At 39.4% G+C, this 22166-nt stretch overlaps 1 protein-coding gene across 1 annotated transcript; it reads right to left on the bottom strand.

Moving 5' to 3' along the window:
- Positions 1-1226: 1226 nt before the first annotated feature.
- LOC133835378 (GTPase-activating protein CdGAPr) lies at positions 1227-22166 on the bottom strand. Its single transcript, XM_062265404.1, is given in 9 exon segments — positions 1227-2041; positions 2146-4088; positions 4151-4496; positions 4554-6209; positions 7355-7962; positions 7964-7987; positions 7989-8642; positions 8701-9099; positions 21998-22166. Coding segments are annotated over 8 exon segments (5676 nt in total). The 5' UTR covers positions 9067-9099; positions 21998-22166; the 3' UTR covers positions 1227-1962.

Here is a 22166-nt window from a genome sequence, read left to right on the forward strand (position 1 = left end):
TGGTTTTTGTATGGAAAAACTATCGGCTATTAAGCTGATAAAAAAACCATTCTTATCGGTTTATGAGAAAGTGATACCAATAAAACAATTATTTTCATTAAAGTATTTGTTTATTTTTATTGTTGCTGCTTATAAAAATTGTTATCTGATTAGCTGCAAGTTTTGCTGCATTTCTTGATTGTTTGTTGTGATGTTATAATGAGTAGTTTCCGTATAGTAAATATACATATATATATATTTGTATTTGCATATAATATTGGGTATGTATAATAAATATATATATTTATATGCAAATTATGTATTGTTTTAATCATTTTGCAAGATTCTTTGCTCTGCTTTAGCCGTCAGTCATTATAGAATACAATTTGAATTGTCCATAACTAATTTAAGTGGGTTTTGTTTATGTACCTTTATCAAAATATATCAAATGCTAACTTATTTGTTTAAAGCTTTCTATTTAGTTATTGTTTGTAATACAAATCTATCAATTTCCTTTTGTATATATTTTAGTTGTATTTATTTTAGTAACGCTCTCTGTAAAAATTTGGCAGCTATATCAGGACTAAATCAAAAGTCATTCAAAGTGAATTAATAAAAATTTACGATTAGTTCAGAGGAAATTGATCTAGTAATAAAATTCTGTATTATTTTGCACCGTTAGCAAACGTTAATGCATTTGTATATGTATGTATTTTTATTTCTAATGTAAATAGTTTTTTTTTTAAATTTCGTTTCAATGCTATGGTTGCCTTTTGATTTTTTATTGTTGGTCTTCAAAGTTTGCCATTAAGAATATAGGACAGTAGAAATATATTGTTTATTATTTTGTTGCGTGGTAAGCGTTGCTTAACAAATTTATTGACCAATAACTCATTCAAATTAAACATGAATTTTAGTGAGCTGTCAAAAGAGCAGAAGAAGCTTTATGAATTACTCGTTTTTATTGTTCCTTTTATAGCGAACTTTAACCATTATTATCCTATTAACAACCATTATGTTTCCGAGGTGTTATTCTATTTAAGTATGTTTCCAGGTTCACGGGTTCTATTAGTTTAATTTGTGGAATATATCAAACATTACTAAAAATTTCTTTAAATTAGCAATAAATTTGTTAAGCACACGCAAATGTTAGGTATACAATTAGCTTATATGGTGTTTATTAAGCAATAGAACAAGCAAGCTGATTATTTACATATTATATTTATTAAGAAACAAAAAATCAAATGTATGTTCATTAAAGTGAATTTATTGTAATTTTCTTACTTTTGTTAAAAATATAAATTAACCGTAAAATATTAATAAACTTAAAGCAACTCGCTCAAAGTTGCGTTAAATGCATTAAAATTAATTAATGTTTTAGCATAAGAAAAATTACTGTTTTCAATCTACACTTTAAATTTAATTCAATCGTATAATCTTCCCTACACTTTTATCAATTCCAAAACAAACAAATTACACGAATAAACAAAACCGAAATCAAGTCAGGAGCAATTCGATGCAAGTACACATTTACAAATTAATCAAAATTAAAACTTAACGTCTAAAATTGGCCAATGCAATAACAATTTGCATTTGGCGCTGGGTCTTTTAGTCATGATTCACTCGAAATTCACTTAAAACAAAATTGAATTTTGCTGATCCATCGGATGCGTCCCCCATCCAGCGGCGTAAATCTGCTTCATGTCTTTGGAACCGCTTGGTCCAGTATCCAATATATATATATAAATATATATTTATTGTATATATACGAGTATATTTATGTATATGTGTTTCACATACATGCATGATCCTGTCTGTAGAGTGCGCTTAATATGTAGAATTTAAAAACTAAATAAATTATATAACGCGACCGATCCACCATCTTCTGCTTCGTTCTGCTTAATCTTCAATTTATTATTGTTGCTGTATTTTTTGTGTTTTTTGGGGTATTCGATGTTGTAGTGGATGATAATTTGTCTAAGCCTATTGATTTTGTGAACGAGATTCGAACATCGCAGTCACATCGCGTATTGAGAATTGTGGTGAGATCTTTTCTCTGTTGCTGCAAAGATACGAAAAGAGTAAATGTATTAGTCGAAGCAAAAAATTTAAGATATTAAGCAAATGCGGCTCTATTCGTTTTCTTAATTAGTTTTAGCTACTCACTTTACGCTCTCTGTGGTCGTAGTATGTGGCATGGAGTTTCTGGAGAGGCGTTCGCGCCCAACTCCACGCTCGAATTTGCCTGGCACTGTAGCTGTGGATGCTGTCATGATTGTTGTATTGTTGGCCGCATACTTTTGAGCAGCTGTTTTGACGCTGTGCACCGGCAAATTAATGGTGTTGGCTCCATTGCTTGTCACATTGCTATCACAATTTTGATTCTTCTCATCGGAAATGCTGCGCACCCGTTGAGTTCCATAGTCGCTAGAGCGATGCAAAGTGCTCTCGGAGCCGGCGCCAGCACGTGCCAACTGCTTGAGATTCATGTCCATGTCCTTTTGCAGCGAATGCATATCACCACGTGACTTGGACTTGATGCGCAGTGATTCGGAAGCCTGGAAATTGATGTCATCGGTGTTGAGTTCCGTTTTGGAGCGCGACTTCAACGTGTCACCATAGTATTTTTGTGTCAACTGCTGACGACGCTCCTCCTTGATCTTGTCGATGCGTTCGCGATCGAGTATGACCCCCGTCAAGACATTCTTGCGTCCGCCAGTAGGCATATTCAGAGTTTGGGATTGCTGCTCACGTGGCACGTTATTTTGCTGTATCAACGAAATGCGATTCTCGGTGGTGGGAGTGGTTATGATCTGCTCCGGCTCATTACGCTGCTGACATATCTCCTCGGTGATGCTCATGCCGGGAAGACGCTTGGGTGGATTTAGTGTCTTGGGTCGCGTAAAATCAAAGCTCTTGCGTCGATTATTCAACTCCGGTAGCTCGGGTAATTTGCAAGCGGCCAAATCCTGCAGTTGCTTGCCACCAAATTCACGCACAAACGCATTCTCGTCCAAGGAGCGTGTTATCTTCTGCGCATTATTGAGTTTCTTGAGCGGCACTGGCGCTGGCATCACTGGTTTTGGTGCGGTCGGCACAGGTAATTGCAGCTCATTCGGCTTTTTCATCGAGCTACCACGTTGACCGAAATCAAAGTTGGGCAGCTGCTCAACTGGGGAGCTCTCGAACTTGTTGGCCAACTCCTTGACGCTGAAAGAGGGCGATTTGCTAGGCTGTTCGTGTGCCATGGTTAAGTGATCAGTACTTGGCAAACTGTCGAGACTGTCGAGTTCTATTCTATCACAAATCGGCTGCTTCGGTATTGATTCCAAATCTGAATCCAATTCGACATCCAGCTCAAGTTCATTCGTATTGAGTTTCATCTCCTCGCCACGTAGATTCTCATAAACTGTTTTCGGTTTTCGCAGCTCAATGTTCTCATAGAGCAGCTGCTCTTGCTCACGCTCGCAATCGTGCTCCTGCTCCAATTCAAGCAGCTGCTGTGTCATCTCTGCCGCTCGGCGAACGCCATCATCCTGTTGCTGCTGCTGTTGCTCCTCCTCATCGATTTGCTTGAGACTTTGACTGTGTCGTTCGTTCAACAATTGATTCACCTCGGTCACCGAATTGCGAAACATTTTCACCTGCTCGTAGACAATGTTCTCGTCAAAGTTTGTCTCCAGCAGCAGGGCTGGCTTAGACGGTGGCTTCTCCTTCTCCGGCGACTTGTACGTTATGCTAATGGTTGATTTTATGGGACTACCAATAAGCGTAGCCGGCTGCAGCTTCTGTGGCGTTAGCGTATTACTGGGCGTCTGCTCAAAGTCCTCGTATAGCGGTGAGCCATCCTCGGTGGCCAGCAGCGAGTGCATGCTCAGTTGTCGCTGCAGATGCTGATAGCCAAACTCACTGGGTGTCACCGATTGACTAGTGTTGTCTGTGAAATTGGAGTTGTTCGGCGAGCTGGCCTGCAGCTGATCCTTTATGGGCAGCGTGGCTGCACGATTGGCTGCCACGGGCAGACGTGGCTGCAATGGCTGCAAATCCAGCGATAACTCACGCTTCAAGGCATGCATATCCCGTTGTTCAACATCCTGCATCTGATTAAACTATATTAAAGAATAAGTATAAGCTGATGTTTACCATTGCGTTGCATTCATTTGTGACTTACATGCTGACCCAGACTCTCGTGGGAGCTGCCCAGATAACTGCTGGAGGCATCGACGCCCAGCAGCAGCTGCTGCTGTTGTTGCATGTTCGATGAGACGCCCGAAATGCCAGACATGGCCGAGGTTATCATTAACGGCTCCATATCGTATTGTGGTGTATTCACAGCTGAGCTGTTCTCCGAGCTCTCCGTGTCACAGAGCAGCAGCGAGTAGCGTGGACTGTGTGCTGGTGTTGTGGGCGTGGTTACAGACAGCTTAACCGTTGTCTGATCCTCGCCGCAAATTTCTACGCGTGGATTGCTGCGTAACGCAACGTTGCCATTGGCATTCACACTTCCATTTCCATTACTGTAAATGCGAATTCAATTAGTTAATGGTCGCATTTGGTTTGTGGCAAGTACTTACGGCATGTGGGGCCTCGATTCCTGTTTGCCGCCGGGCTGCATGAATGTGCCCTGATAGCTGAATCGCTCCTTGGCGGCCAGCTGCTCCTTGCGCTTGGCGCCCAGCTGCACCGACGGATAACTATAGCGTGCTGTGCCTGCATTGTTAGCTGCTGCACTTCCCGCCGAGCCTGTTGGCGTTGCTGTGTTGTTGTGCTGCGCTTGGGTGGCACGTGCTGGCTTCGGCGGCGGATGCACCTCTACACTGGCGAATTGCTGTTGCACAGGCATCGGATGTTCTGGTGTGCCGCAGTCAATAAATTGTATGTCGGACAGTTGATCCTCCAGCTTGTAGCGTTTGCAACAATTCTCAGCACCGGCTGGCTCATGGCCACAGGGCTGTCCACATGTACTGGGAGGCAGCTGGCGAGCGGCACTGGGCGATAGCAAATTGAGACGCGGCTGCTTCTTGGGGCTGGGATTGACGCTGTTCGTCTGGCTGGAGAACTCCTCGGGACGAGCGCGCATAATGCGACGTGTGGCACAGCCCGAAGCAGGCGGCACATTCTCCTTGCCCACACGCGGCGAACTGACCAGCGACTCGCTCTCGGAGAAGATGCGCATCTCGGGCTCCTCACGATCGAAATTCAGCCCCAGCTCGGACAGTTCACGCGATGGGCAGGTGGTCATGTGACCGCGCTGCGGCGACTGCAACAGATCAAAGTACGAGTCATGCGATACGCTCCTCGAATGGCCCACAGTGCGCAAACTGTCAATGGAGTTGGAGCGTATGCACAGCTCCATGGGTTTGCTGCCCATGGCCGCATCGCGTGCATCTCGTGTCGTCTCCAGCAGTTCAATAGACTTGGGTTTGTCGTGTTTCGACAGCTCCTTGCTGGCATGCGCATGCGAGATCTGCACAAAGGTAACGCGAGATGTGCCACTTGGCTCCTTCGCAGCGCCCTCGATGATTAGCTTGTGACCCGGCTCTGTGCCCTGACGCTGGCTGCGCGTGAATATGCTCTTCCACGAGGGCGTCTTGTCCGGCTTGCGTTTCTGCCAGCTGCGCGGCACCGAAAGCACAGTATGATACTTATCCGGAAGACTGGATGGTCCGCCGCCCACCTCAATATAAGAGCCAATATTGGAGGCCGCATTGTTGCCGCTGTTGCTGTTGCTGTGACTGCCGCTGGCCAGCATATTGATGGGCAGCGATTGTTTCAGATCGCTACTGGATTCGATGCGCGAGTGCCGCTCCTGCGCCTCCTCCAGACTGATTAACTTGGCGCCGCCTGTGCTGAGACTCTTTGGTCGCTCCACCAGGCCCAGGGATTGATCCTGTTCACGCTGCTCCACCAGCAAACTCTCGCAATCGGTTAGCGACTCCAGACGCAGCTCACCAGCTGGCTGTGCGCTCGTCAAGGCGTTGCCCACAATGCTGAGGCGCGCATTGTGATCCTCGAGGGCGTCGAAGATGTTGTGACAGTTGCGTATCAGGTACTCGGTGACCACAGCCTGTACGCCGACGCCACGCAACGCGGCCACGCCTCCAGACTCCAGCGCTGGCGAACGCAACAGATTGGGCGCCCAAACAATAGCCAGATTCTTGTCCGTCATTCCGGTGCGTTCATGATGCTGCGACACCTTATGCAAGTGCTCCGACAAGTATTTCAATGTGCTGCAAAAGAGAAAGGTATAAAGTTAAATGAGGAACTTCTTCAAGGGATTCAAAGTAACAACTTGATGACAAATAAATACCCTGTAAATGACAAGTAAACTGGACTTTTAATGCCGCTGTCTGCATTAACTTTTCAATTTATTTATAAGCTTTGCCCTCTTGAATCACTAAATGTTCTTCAATGCTTGCCTTTGTTTTGCGCTGATAAGCAAAGAATCTAAACATAAATATATGTTAACTTAGAAGCTAACCAGCTTTGTCGATTGCTGATTGCACAACCAACTGACAGAAGCTTAACCAAGAGGGTGAACACGCAACAGGTTTTTATTGTATTTCATTTCACTTTACTATGAACTGAAAGCACCTACAACTAACTAATCAAACTAATTAATTAGAAATGCCAAAAGTATTTTAAGAGCTTAATGAAATAGAGAATAAACTTTAACAACTTGTATCTGCTAAAAAACGTTGTCTATAATAATAATTTTACTGAATACATCACATGATTATGGGTATCAGTTTGTAGAATTCAGAATTATCTGCAGACGCTCGAGAACGAGGTCATTTCCGAGTTGCACATATACATGATTTGAAAATTGGATAAGAATATCTTTGAAAGCAAAATGCACAATATGTCAAATTACTTTCTTGGACGTGCGTACAATAACTAAATTTATACTTTTTAACTCAGAGGTTCAGATTGATTACTACATGTCCTATCAAATAATATAAAAGTTTAGCTGGCTTAATTCAAGTCAAAATTAAACGAGAAATTAATAATGGATAGTGTACATATTTCCAAGCAATCATTACAAAATTCTACTGCATTTGAATAACAACAATTATGTGTGTAAATCTGATCTTACTTTAATCGAGTGACTAGATTTAAGAAACATTTTTCTTTAGCAAAGTTCAAAGGCTATAAGAGAAATGTGGTAAGTGGAATAGTGTGTAAAATAAGTCTTACGTTAAATTCATTCTTAAACCACTTTGCAAGAGCATTAAATAATCATATTGAGCTGTTTTTAAACTTATTGACGCTTCGTAATGTGAGAAAAAATTACAAATTACATAATTGTGCAGCTAATTTCTCTGGCAAACTCTACTCTTATTCGATAGTTTTAATTTTCCCAACTGAAACTTACCGATAATGTGGTGGCGGCAGCTTCAGCACCGTCTCCTTCATCAGACGAAGCCGTTCATCGGCCTCATCGGCTTTCACCTGTATAGCCTCCACAAAATTGTCGTACAGTTGATAGGTGCACAGCGGATTGGGCAGCTCACGGAAGTACATTTTGAGTAGCGAACTAACCGCATGAATGTCCTGCTTCATTTCGGGATTGCCAAGATCCGGCACACGTTCCTCGTCGAAGGCGCGACGCAATCGCTGAATGTTCGATGTGATGCCGGACAGACGATAAATGCCATCGATGACGCCATAATTCTCAATGAATTCGGCACAGGATCTCAGCACCATGGGTATATCTTGGCCGCTGTTTAACAAATGCTCAGACAGATCACAGGAGAACACACGCTCCCTATAGATGCCGCTCTGCTTAAGGCGTCTTCGTGATGGACGCGACAAAATGAAGGAGCGAAAGAAGGCAATCAATTTGCCATGCTTGCGCAGCACCGGCTTTGTGGGTGACGCATCCAGATGGCCGACCAGCGGAGCAGGCATTGGAAAGTTTCGCGGCACCTTATCACCAATGGTGGCCACACACGATTGCGGAAAGAAACCGACCTCGTAGAGGGGACTTTTGCAGATGCGACTTTTTTACCACGCCACCAAATCGATTCGGCCGGACTGGGCATATCAATCACTGATATCATATCGCCCACCTCGATGTTAATCTCGTCCGGCGCCTGCGCCTGATATCTACGCACGCCATACGCGGCTCCCACCGCTGGCGTATTAATCGTGCGCTGCGTTTCACCATCGGCGAGTGGAAGACGTCGGCCTTTGTTGTCTAATTGCAACCAGGTGAGTATGGTGCCGCATGTCAGCGAATCGGAGGCTATCTTGGAGAAGCGTTCAAGATACTTGGCCACCGCATATTCTACCTCCTGTTCGGTCTGCAGCTCCGATTCAGCATCCAGTTCGCACATGTTCCGCAATCCGCTAATCTTGCGATCGTAGACACAACGATGCAGCATCTCGTCCAGCATTTGCATGTTCTCGTAGCTGCGTTTGATCAGAAACGGTTCGCAACGTTGTGGCGCCACACGAATGATGAACCAGCAGCTCTCCGGCGAGAAGCCTGACGAACGCAGCGAACTGTGCGCCAATTCTCCGCCAATCGATTGCGAGGCAATGCTGCTGCCCAATTGCTCTGATTTATCGTCGAGCAGCTGCACCGAGAGAGCGCCCAGCTGTACGCGCTCGTAATGGAAGTGTGCGCACTCCTCCAGCTTGGGAAAGCGACATGATTTCTAAAAGAACGGCAAGATTAGTAGGCATATTTTGGAAAATCTATTAAATCACTCTTACGCTATTCAGTGGCTGAACTGCCATGTGTCTGCTGGGCTTGGGCGGTGCTGGTCCGGCGGCCGCTGCTGGCGGACTGCAGCTGGACTCTGTGGAGGCATTTGAGATTTGTGATGTGTTCATGGGCGCAAACATCTCCTGATAACTGCTGCCCAGACTCAAATTAAGTCCGCTATCGATTGGCACAATTTTGAAATGCAATTGCGCACCAATCGGTGCATCCGTCTCGAACTGTAGCGCCGCATCCTTGGATGCATTCGACGACACCGGCTGCAGCTGGCAGCTGCTGCTGCTGGGCTCACTGGTGGCGGATGCCAACGCATGGGCATGCAGCTGTGCTGCCAGAGCGCTGCTCACCTTCTCGGACATGGTAAATGCACGGAATTACACAGGATTAGTCATCTGCAAATAAAAATGTGAAATAGCTTGCTTAGTTGTCATTCGCATACATTTCTAGGGGCTAGGCAAGCTCTCTACTAGAAAATACCTCAACTGGCATTTAATAATCATAAGTAAATAATACTCGTATGTATGCAATGCACATCAAACACACATTATTGCCATAAGTTTGCTTAAAAATGTTATCAGCAATTCTTGTGGTTTCCAAGAATCAATCAATACATTCTATTGAGGGTCGAAGATACCATTTATATGGCGATTGTTTGTAGCCTATTCGATTTAAAGGCGGATCTCAGCAGTTTATTGATTCTAATCATTTGTTTATTGTAGATTGCGCAATAAAATCAGCTTGAAAAGACTTAACAAGATTATGGGCTGTTTAATACTCTACTAAATGCAGTCGTAAAGAACTGATTGTGTCGTAAAATCTTTCATAAAATAGCCAAACTCATGATATAATATAAATACCATATTAGATCTAACATAGTAACGCCATAAAAGCATCTTGTAATTAAGAAAAACTATATTTGCAATAGAAACTTTTTGTACCCGCTACCTAAAGGGTAGAATGGTATTATAACTTTGGCCCAACCCTATAAAATATATACATTCTTGATCATGGTCAATAGCCGAGACGATATAGCCATGTATGTGGACGCAAGCTTATGCCTACTTTGGTATATTTTGAATGCAGTATGATATCAATATACCAAATATATCCTTCGGCATGATTTGCCTTTATTCAAAATGCGTAGCGGGTATCTTACAGTCGAGCACACTGGACTGTAGCATTTTTCCTTACCTTATTGCAGTACGGCTTTTTAAATTGCGTTAATGTAAAACGATTTTCTTTTGAAACTGCAACTTTAAAATGTTACAACAGAGTACAATAAACTGTTATGAGAATGTATATAACATATAGATATAAAAACTTCTAACGAACCGTTGCACTTTGCATGATAATAGAATAAAAGTGTATTCTATAGTAAATTATTGCATAATTACGAAAAGAGCAATAACCCCTAAGCTATTGATAATAACTATTTTTATTATTTCATACCCACAAACCGTGAACTTCTATATAATACACCCGACAATAATCGCCTCTGACAGACCGAGATTCCAATGGTGATTAAAAACACGAATGTTTACTCGCAGTAAACTATTGTTTACATGAGGCACATACTATATTTTAATTTAGAATAACATACTCAATTGAATGTACATATTTGCTTGTGATATTTAATACAGGGCAGCATTAAGTTCAGCTTTAGATTTCTGTGTTTTTAGTATGACTGGCGTAGGCAGCTCTAAATTTCCAATTACTCATGCCATTTGTTTATGTGTACATAATTCTTTGAAATTTTATAGGGGCACTTCTCGGGCTCTATATGCACGTATATGTAATGATTGTATCAAAATAATGACGGAAGCCGTCATTGAAGGTAGCAACAAAGCAGTCAAAATACTTGCATGACTCTCAAATCAACAGCTACTTAACAGGGATTTACACTGAGCGAAATAAATTGGTATAAATGAAGTTTAATATTAATATATTTGCAGAAAGTTTTACGAGTAACATTTTATGATTTATTTTATTGTAAATTTCAACGGATTGTATCTTTTTAAATAAAAAGATTTTCCAAAAATTCTAGTAGACTTTGCAAATTGCACCAATGTAATTCATTAACTTTATTTTCCTAATTAGCTTAAGTAGATATAATTAGCAACTTTTAAGTGAAAAAATGATGCAATTATTTAATGCGTTTTTTTTCGTTTTTGGTTAAAGCGTCTGTTCGCATTTACTTTCTAACAGAGCGCACGCATGTGTTTTATCAATTACCCAGACCCGTCGTGTCGTTCTACTTTCGGCCAGCTGCTGTCTATGGTCAAAAGCAGTGAGCCGTGTCTGGAATTCCTTTATTTGGAATAAGGCCAGTGGCTCAGACGGCCGCTTAAGGATGTGGCACAGCACACAGAGCAATCATATAAATATATTTCTTTTCATGCAACACATACTACGTATATATCTATACTTGTATATCTCTTTCTGAAAGTATATCCCCCATCTATAAGCAGATACAATAAATATTTATAAGCAACCAGTTGGAATCGAAGCCGAAGCCGAAGCTGAAGCTGAAGTGAGTTGCCTAGCGGCGGTTCTGATTTAGAGGCGACACGAAATGCAACCGATGCAAGCAACATTTAAACTTTCATAAATTAAACGAGCAGTGAGGCGCTGCTGTGTGTGCAGGGAAGGGGGGGCAACTTGCAACAGAGACAACTCAAAGAGATAGAGAAAGAGACAGGCAATGGCCGTTGGCGTCGGCGAAATCGCAGAGCGAGACGGAAACGAGTTTTCACTATGATGCAACGGGCAGAGAGGGGCAAACAGTGGGTAACTGGCACTGGACACCGGCGAGCGCCAACTACTGCCAGCCGCAGTCGCAGTGTCGACCCGGGAGGGGGAGATGTGGGGTGTCTTGGGTACGTTCATCAAATGCAACCAAACTATTAAAAACGTTGACGCTAACGGTCCGAAAATGCAGCACATAAAGAAAACGACACAAAGCGACAAAATGACAGAAAAAAGTGCACATTAAAAAAAATAAAAAAGAGTTAACAAAATAAACAATTTGGTTAAAACAAACGGTAACGGCCTGGGAATACACAACAGAGCAAACAATCAACAAAAAAGCGAAATAGACAACAACAAAAAATCAACGGAAAAACATAAAAAATGCCCATAGATCAATGCGGTGGCCCCAAATGTAGCTGTAATACGTTCGGTTCGGTGCGTTGTGTCGTATGTGGGGTACAGTGAAACGGGAAATGGATAAAAATCATGAATACAACGCGTGAGATTAACATTATTAATGATATCTTTGACATTCGGTCCATTATAAGACGAGACAGTGCCTCGGCTCGGGTCGATTGTTTTTGATATCAGTTAAGGTGCAAGCTATTCAAGAAGTTGAAAAGATAGTTAACAAAAAATGCAAATAAAATGATCATGATTATGTATTAAACTAATTAAGAATTATTCTAAACATTCACATATCGTAAATAACAGCGCGAAGTCTATCACAACTATAATAACAATTAATTATTATTATTATGAATCATTTGTGCAGATTATATATTTTGTATTAGGTTTGAATTATATTAAATGGAATTTTTTCTGCATTTTTATCTGTATTTTATTGTTTCTTATCTATTAAGGTGCTGTAAATATAAGATTATTTATTTAAGAGTAGCATTTTCTATATATAATAATAATTATTGCTCATTGTTTATCATCGTTTTCTATAGATTTTATTGATTTTTTTGCAGTGTTGAATCAACAATAATGTTTATTTAAAGGGAGTAACCTACTATGAGTATTTAATTTCGTTTGTATAATTTCATATTTATTTATATTGACGATTAAACATTAAAAGAATAATAGAATATGTTTATTCATTCTGGAAAGTTCTATAAGAGCAACTGAAATGAAAGATATATAACTTCCCCACATATCTGATGTATTGCCAACGATGTATGGTAATCAATGTACCCCTAACTGTTGTTCAATGATTTTTCTTGTACATTTCAAATTTGTTGCTGCAATTGCCGTAATTGCTGTTGCCGTTACGTCGATCGGTTTCGGTGAATTTACGAGTCTATCTCAAATGAATTTTATCTCACACATTTACAACATTTCGACTGATTAGCTCTTGTAGTTGTAGTTGTTGTTGTTTTTGTTTTGGGTGTTGCAATTGCAGTTGCAGTTAACTTTATTTTTTCATTCGATTGCCCGTTGCACTTTGGCATCGGCTCGATGAAGACATTTTCCCAGGCAAAAAAAAAAACCTAACGAACGGTCAGCCAAATCATGTACGTCACTTTCTCCAATCAATTAAACTCCATGTGCACTACGTTAGTGTGTGTGTGTGTGTGTGTGTGTATGTGAATTTGTGTGAGTGTGTGTGTGTTTGGGTAGCGATTTCAATCGCTTGCAGCGTCCGTACACTAATTAATGCTATGAAATAACTTACTTAATATTGAACAATAGTTGATGGCTTTTTAATAGTTCGTTTTTACTTTTTTCCTCTCATTCGATCTTGATTCAGTTTATCTCTCACGACTGACCCAATTGAGACAAGTTGGGGAACTATAGACACAAATTACTGGGTTGGAGGATACCCTACTCCTGACTGAAGAAAATTAAGGTTTTGATTTGCTCTCATTGAAAAAGATTCTTGATTATAGATACCTACATTAGACATTGCATTTAAAAAGATCGATCAATTTAAAAATAATACTTGCTATACAGAGAAAAACATATTTTTGACCTGTAGTTTTCATTCTAAACTAAATTCTTCTAAGAGGAATTCCACGCTTATGATAATCACGGATTTATAGTTTAAAGAACAAAACTAATTTAAAAACATAACAAATTACAAATTTCAACTGTAATGTATTTTCTTTTTTCTATTTGAATTTCGTTTGCTCGGATTCTAAGTAATAGACAACAGCAGAGGAAATTACGTGACAAAAACGACACAAAGAATAAACTTACTAAAGAACATTTGAACAAAAGAAAATTAACATTTTCAGATCGTAATCTAATGTGAAGCTAACAAGAAATATAAATTCTCATTTTCATACTATTTCGATGAATCTACAACAATAAATTCAACATTTTATTTGATAAACGGAAAGCTATGTAAAGCATATGCTACCCTATGTACTCATTATGACTACAGGGTATGAGCAAGAAAACAGCCTGTCAGGCTGCGGCTTAGCTGAGCTGCATTGCGTGTGCGTTGCAAGAAGTATGCTGAGATACTCGTAGTCATACTTGTATTTAATAAGTGCAAAGTGAACGTTCTAAGTTGTCTGCCTAACTGGCAGTCAGACGCTTGTGCTAATTTATGGCACTAACTGGGTCACAACTCAATGGCGTTTCTAGAGCGCATACACACAAACACACAAATACAAACATGGGCTGTAGTAAATGATGATGATGTCGACCATAAAAGACTTACGACTGTGAAAATATACACAATATACAGGCGAATGCATAATGTGCTTAACTTGGTTGGGGGAACTTGTCAGTCAGTCACTCACTCACTCACTTAGTTCTACTGTCATGCTGCGTTCAACAAGTGCATCTTAATGAGACCGGGATACAGCAGCGGGCAACACAATAGGTGACCCCCATCGTGATACCCACGAGACAGAGAGAGAGAGAGAGCGAACAGGAGATCCGCGTCTTGTGCTTAGAGGAAATGGGTGGAGCTTGAGCTTAGAGCGAAGCGTCAAGTGAAGCAGATTACAGTCTTTTCGCAAAACTCCGGGAAATGCTTTGGCAATGATTCTAGTGCATTAAGTGTTAATGCCTTCCACGTTACAGACAAAAGATCAGCACCATAAAATTTTAGCACAGCGTGAGAAATTCCAACTGCAGTCCGCCGCTGCAGTTCATTATCAAAAGTTATAGGAGCCGCTAATGGGCTGAAGCTGATTTACGAACATTGCGAAACCAGTTGCAGGAGCAACGTTAACGGCGTAATCAACACAATTCAGAAGATACTTTATGATTTCATTGGTTTTTTTTTTATTGAGTATTTTAACTGCATTTGAATGAAACTGGACGTGGTTACTGTTGTTTTTGAGTTATTACGCAGAGTCGTAAATTCACAAATAGAAGCAATTCAATTGATCTTAGTCACCAGTTAATTGAGCTTATTAAAAATAAGTTAATTACAGCGCACAAAGCAACCGAGCGGGGCATTTGAATATTTATAATAAATTATTTACCAGGCAAGCAAACGATGACTAGGTGATAGGCAACTACCACACATGATTCACAATTTATGCAGCAACTCGTCGTAATTAAAATGTACTATATATCGCATGTATGCTATTACACTTTCAGTCTACATTTCTCATGGACAATGACTAATGAGTTCACATAAAAAGTCATTAAACTGACCAATTTCAATGGCGGACCACTTCATTAAACGCTCGAGGAGCTCAACACACACACACACACACACACACATATATGAAATATGATGTTAAATAATCTATGGGGTCGCCCCCTTCCCCGTCCCCATCCCCATCTCCACACTCCAGCTCTTCCTCAACTGAGCGCAGATTTCCAAATTGAGCCCCCAAGGCTGATATCATTCCGGTTCGATCTTGCCAGCTACTGGTTGCTAATCTCTTGAGCAGCATTGTATCAATCTACGCTTCGGTTGACACTTGCCACAGTTGCGCGTTGCGAAATCTGATCTGTTTGGCGCGCTTCGCTGACTCATAATGTGGATTTGTTTACATCTGTTGAACCTTTTTAGAGACGCCAAAGAGCTGTTGTGCTACCGTCACCCGTCACCCGTCCCCATCCTCTTTCGACCCGCCCTACACAACACTACCACTCGACTGCTCTGCTGACTCACATAAAACGTTGCCACTGGTAGGAAGGTTGCACTGTAATTAGTCAAAATGGAGCTGCATATTAGTCAACTGTGGGAGCTCTCTGCTGCCGCTTTCCATTGTGTTGGGCTTTTATTTTTATCTTTAGCATGCGCAATGGTGGCTCAACAATTCAGACGACTCTCTCATTACGGACATACCTCGTAATTGCTAAGCTCTTCGACTTCCGGTCACATAACAGGTGCAACTAAATCAAATCGCTTCAATGTAAAGCTTCCAACATCCACAACGAACTGTGCATGCTCTTGTGTAAAATTAGACGGTAAAGAATAATATTCCTTAAGAATTTTCTAAGTGATAGAAATTTATTTTCTCTGTAGGTACTTCGAATAAATTTTGTAAAACTTTTGAGAAGTGATCTTCAAATTATAATGAAACCTTTTTAAATTTGAATTTTTGTTTAAAACAAGAGCTAAGTTTCAATCTAAATTGTTGTCTTCTGTTAAACTCATGAACCTGAATCCATTCCACAACAAACTTATAGGTTTTACTATAGTTTCCGGATAAGGTTTCAAGCATTTGAAACGCCAGAACATTTACATTTTCAAACATTACATTCTGTTTACTGTCACTCAGTTGCACTTTCTATTAGTGAATTTCGAATAGTGCAGCATAAACAAATGGAAAAAAATGAGGGAAATAAAAGCGAAATCGCTCAATTTGCTGCCCAAGTAAATTTTCTACTTTGACATTTATGCAGAATTTCGCCGGTGCTCGGGGCTATGAGCTATAAAACCTAACCTAATGTCATTTAACGATGACGACGACGACGACGTCGTAGTCGTAGTCGAACTCAAAGTCGAGATTGCTGGGGCTTTTGCCAAGCGCACAGGTACACACAAAACTTTTTAATGGAAGTGAAAGTTTTTTGCGCGGCGTCGGCGACGCGACGTCTTAACAAAAATATATAAAATACAACAAAAAATTTGCCCAACACACACGCCGCATATCTAAATAGTTTTTTTTATTTCTGGTTTTTTTTATTTTATTTTTTTTTAAGCTCGTAGCGCCACCATGCCAAATGTTCAAAAATAAACAAAATTGAAACAACTATAAAGCTCTCAACTCGACTGATTGACGTGAAGATACTGTGTACGTGGATTAAGAACAGAAAAACACTATGAATATGAATCAAAGTAAATTCAGAAGACTTTAAGAAAATATATTAATAACTTGGAGAAAGTTTTTCAATAAGATTATATGAGCTATAAGAAATATATAGAATTGCATAGAGTATTACTTAAAACATAATCGTTGTATTTTAATAAAACATTATTTAAAGACACATACAAACTTATTATGTAAAATATGTATATTGAATTCTCATATCAATATTTTCATTGTGAAATCATTTTCATATAACACATTCACCCCATTCTCTTAGCTATAGGGTATAACAACAACTTGAAGAGCACAATAAAAATGCACATTAACAAATATGCGAAACAGCTGCTGGAAAGCGTGAGCCAAAAAAATATTTAGAAAGAAACGTCAGCATTTGAGTATTTTAGCAATTTAGTTTAATTTAATGATTACTATTATTATTCAGCTTCGCACAACTTAAATGTGTGGGCTGTGCATATAGAAATTGTTGACTTCAAACAGACGAGAACTGGGCGAAGACACGAGACACAAGCGTTGAAATTGATAAACAAATATGAATATTGAAATGAATGAAAGTTGGAATGCGCAACAACAATAAACCGCATGGATAAATAATATGGTTATTTATTCAGACATATCTATAGATATATAAATATGTATTTTTCTGTATGCAAAGATAGATATTCCAACAATTCGGGGTAGAAATCTTTTGTAGTATAATCTATTTCACTTGTTTTTTCGGCATGCATTCATTTGTTTTCTGGCATTTCATTGGGGCTATGTTTAGATACGTATTTTATAGGCGAAATCGAAATGCGATCTATAGACGGGAATATACTTGTATATAAATAGTTTGCATGGGATAAGTGAACTTTACTTGATAATGGCAAATGGTTTTCAAGTCGCAAAGGGTTCATCGATTGCCCTTTAAGCCAGCTATAAAATTAAGTCTATTTTAAAGAGCAATTTAAAATGAATTTACTAAAAAACAAACGTATCAAACAACTATAAATATCATACAATAGTTAACACTTGATGAAAAGATTATGAAATTATACGTGCGAAATTAAGCTTAAGTTTTACATATTGCATAATTATTAAGTCAAGATGTTACAAAAATGGTTTATGGAATAATTACAGCAAAGCTATGAGATATGACTATAATAAATTGTTATATTGAGACATTCCATATTCAAGTCCAATTTGCATACTTGTGTCGTGTATGGTTACAATTATCATATTTGACATTCGCGTAATTGCTTAACTATCATTATAAATATTATCATATAAATTACTATGATGAATATCAAATTTTTGTCTGTGATTCATATGTAAAATATATTGTACATAGACAAAAGTTAATTTCTTTATCAATAGCGTGCAGATTGTGTGACACATGTGGACGATGAGTCATAGTGAAAACCTTCCCCGAATGCCAAAATGTAGCTCAACTAGCAAAAGATACATACACACATAAAAAGAGATACTTAGTCAGCATGCAAATCTAGCAATATAATATTACTATATAGAGGCGGACACGTCTATATTTGCAATGACCATTCATCTAGAAATGTCTCATTAGTAGTCAGAAAGCATCCAAATAAATCGTGACTAGCCTACAGATAATCAAGTGATTTCTTATCAATGAAACTATTTGCAAGCTTAACTTGAACCTATTCTAGTAAATTGTGCTAACCGATCACTATTCAAATAAATGCACATGTTTTTAATAAACGCTAAATATAGATTTAGAATTGCTTTTTTGAATGTTACTAGTTTTTTTTTTAATGTTTTTTTCGGTATTGCTTGTCTATTCCATCTCGAAACGACGCAGTCCATCAAACACATCATCAGCCATCATTGTTGATGGTTTTTGTTTCAAATGACTGGCAAGCAACACCAACAACGCCAACAAACGGCAGCAACCCGTCGAGTTGTCAGTTTCAATTAAAATCAATTGAGCTCAATTATTTGATACGCAGATGAAATAAAAAACCCGCGCGCCGCGAGTCTCTGTTTATTTTTTGTGTTGTTCATACATGAGTATGTTGAATTTGTGTGTGGGTTGTTGTTGCTTTTGTTATTACTGGTATGTGGCCCTCAAAATGTTAAGAATAGGGGCGTGGCAGTTAAGAATTTACATGCTTGCTTCATGTAAACAATGCGAATCGCGAGGCACAGGTGTAAACAGCAATAACAACTCAAGACAGTTACAAACATGGCAACAAGACAAGAGAGCCACAACAACGAAAAAAATGCGAGTGAAAACCCACTTTTTGCACTTGCTGGTTTTACCCTGTGAAATGCTTAGAATGGGGGATGATATAATTCAAATATTCAAAGACATAATCTTATAAGGTTCGCTATACAAATTCGTACACTTTCCTATACGAAATGAATACGTATTTTAATTTCTATTTCCTTCATTTTTATAATAATATTTTTATTTTATAATTTAAAATACCTTTTTTAATATAACATATTTACTTATTAGGAATTTCTGAGCTAATTGCTTTAAAAATTCTTATTCAAAATGATATTTACTTCTTATAATAATATTTTTTATATTTTTGGAGTTGGGAGCTGGTCATTATTTTTATAGCTGTTTTCGAATTCCATAAATAATAATTTAAATTTATTATTATAATATTTTCAAAGCAAATCAATTTCACAAAAATTGTATTTGTATATTTTTTTACTATACAAATACAAGACATGAATCCCAACTGACATTATTTGTTACTCTTTGCTACATAGTATCTGCTAGTCGACCTTTCCATTTGACAGTAGCTCTCGAGCTCTTGAGGTTGTTGTTCTCGAAGAAAACAGATGTTACCAGTTACCAGTTGCCAGTTGGTCAGTTGTGGCTTACGGCAGAAGGGTTAAAAACACTGCGCACATTGCTCTTTTTGACTGTTATACGAGTACATCAAGTAGGTGTACGAGTTAGTGTTAGTGTGTGTATGCGAGAATTGTAGGTGTATGTGTGTGTGTGTGTGAGTTTTTGAGCGGATGTTTGAGTTGAGTGCACAGCTACCGAGGCGCAACGAAATTAATCGAACGATGTGCGCACGTTATGCTCTAAACACGAGTCTGTAAGTCTGTAATACCCCACAACATATAAGCAGACTCTACAAATGCATATATGTATATACATAGATTTATATATACAGTATAAGTATATATTGTTGTAAAGCTATCTGGCAACTTGACACGTTTCGGTCTGCAAGCTGAAGCGGTCGGTCATTTTCATCGCATTGGCATTGCGCTATGAAGCTATGAAATGTGCCATAATCGTGCGCAGTCGCAGCGCGAATCTTTGGCTCAAGACGTGAGGCACATAACAATAACAGTACTCGTTATATTATACACACATACAAGCATAGATATTCATTCGTATACTTTGATATACCTTTAGTACTCACACTCGTTATAATAATGAGAAAGCTGTCCAAAAAAACATAAAAACAAAATAAAAAATAAAGTGAAAAAGACTGCACATAGAAAATTTGAGAAGAAAAAGTTGAGCGAAAACAGACGAATCTTCGATGCATTATAATTTGCTTTGTAAAGGATTTCAGTTTCCGAAAACAATTGTAAACCCCATGTGGTGACAGGGCGGGAAAAAGGAAGTCAAGTAATGCCCTGAGGTTTAACTTGTGTATTTCCTTACACATTTCAATGCACTGATCCCGTAATTTATTATGCAGACAGTTCAGGGTTAAATAGGATAAGGGTTGCTTTGTCAAGCAATGCAATGGAAACATGTTTATCCAGCTCAGTGCAGAATTTAGAAAAGGAGTTTCTCATCCTAGCTATAAAAAAAATTCCCCTACAATGCAATAGGAAAATTTGAAATGCTTATATCGAATTTCAAAGCCTGTTTTACTAGTTACAAAATTTAATAGGACCCCAAGAAAATTGTTTTTTTACAGTGTATTTTTTGCAAAAGTAAATGTTGCGACAGCAAAGCAGAAATGAAAGGCCATTGCGACAGGAGTTGATTTTTTTTGGGAAAGTAACTACGCGACTTTGCTGTGGTTGAGGGAAACAGCGAAGACGAGAGGAAAGCGGGGAAATGAGATAGCGCCAGAGAGACAGGCGAGTGAAACTGGAACTGGCGAGTTCAATGTCAACGGCGTGGGCTTACACGCCGTTTTTTTTTTTTATTTGCCACTTCCGTTTTAATTGTGTAAAGGAAGCCCACAACTAAAAGTACGGCCACACCTAAGCCTTAAACCTCATCAAAACAAGTAAAAGCAGCAACAAAAACAAAAAAGCAAAAATGAAACGAAACGAAAAAATAAGAGAAAGAAGTAGCGCAGGAGTAGGAAGGCGACAGGCGACGTGGTAAATGCGAAATGGGGTGGAATGTGTTAAACAGATAGAAAGACCGACACCATGGGGAAAGGGAAACAAAGGAGGAAGGAGGCGGCTCTGACTAGGCAGCCAGCCAGGCATATGGTGGAGTTGTTTCAGGTGTACGAGTGTGTGTGTTTCTCAATAAGTGTGACCAGCGGGGTGACATAAATGTATGCAAGTGTAAAAGCAACAAAATACTATATGTATTTACACACACAGTCAAGTATTTTCCCTTTTTACATACCAGCAACAACAACAAAATGCGTATATTATGCGAGCGGCGATCCATGCGTGGGAATGGTCGACAGACAGAGAGAGATAGATAGAGAAAAAGCGCAAGAGGGGCTGCGACACAAAACGGATGACGAAAGCGAACAGCAGCTGCGGGGGCTGGTTTGGGAAGGGGGGAGATGTTGGTTGACCCCCCCGCGAAGAAGAACTGGGGCGTTGTTGTAATACTCCTCCTCGATTGGTAACTGTAATTCTACGGCCTTTAAATTTGGCACACACACACGCACACAAAATTCAAATTCGCGTCTTGTGAACTTAGATGAGAAAACGATAAAAACAATAACACAATTAAAAGACAACGTTTTGAATGCTTGCTTGAGACAGTGAGACAGAGAGAGATAGTGAGATACAAGCAGCGTCTCTATTATTTATTATGCCTTTAACAATACACATACACTGACACACATTTTTAAATAGAAGAAGAGATACTTTTCTGCTCTGCCGCTGTTCGCAGCATATCTTTTTTCTTGCGCTTTTCACACACTCGCACTCACACACAGGCACACAAAAACACACGCACAGAGAACACAAGCGGACAGACACACACACACATTCACGCACCATACATATTCATGCTCACACAATATATATATGTATATATATGCAGCAGACATGCGAGTTTTACAACCGCTTGTAATATAAATACGATTATTTAACACACCTTAATTGCACATTGAAGCACTTGTGTTTTATTGTAATTATATTACAACATTTCAAGCAGTTTTCACCAGCGATTTGCAGAGTTTGAAACTTTTGCAATGCGACAACAAAAACGATAAAGAGAGGAGAACGATACACCGAACGCAACCAACCGACGACGGACTAAACAA

This window comes from Drosophila sulfurigaster, chromosome 2L (genome assembly GCF_023558435.1).
Source record: "Drosophila sulfurigaster albostrigata strain 15112-1811.04 chromosome 2L, ASM2355843v2, whole genome shotgun sequence".
Lineage (NCBI taxonomy): Eukaryota > Metazoa > Arthropoda > Insecta > Diptera > Drosophilidae > Drosophila > Drosophila sulfurigaster.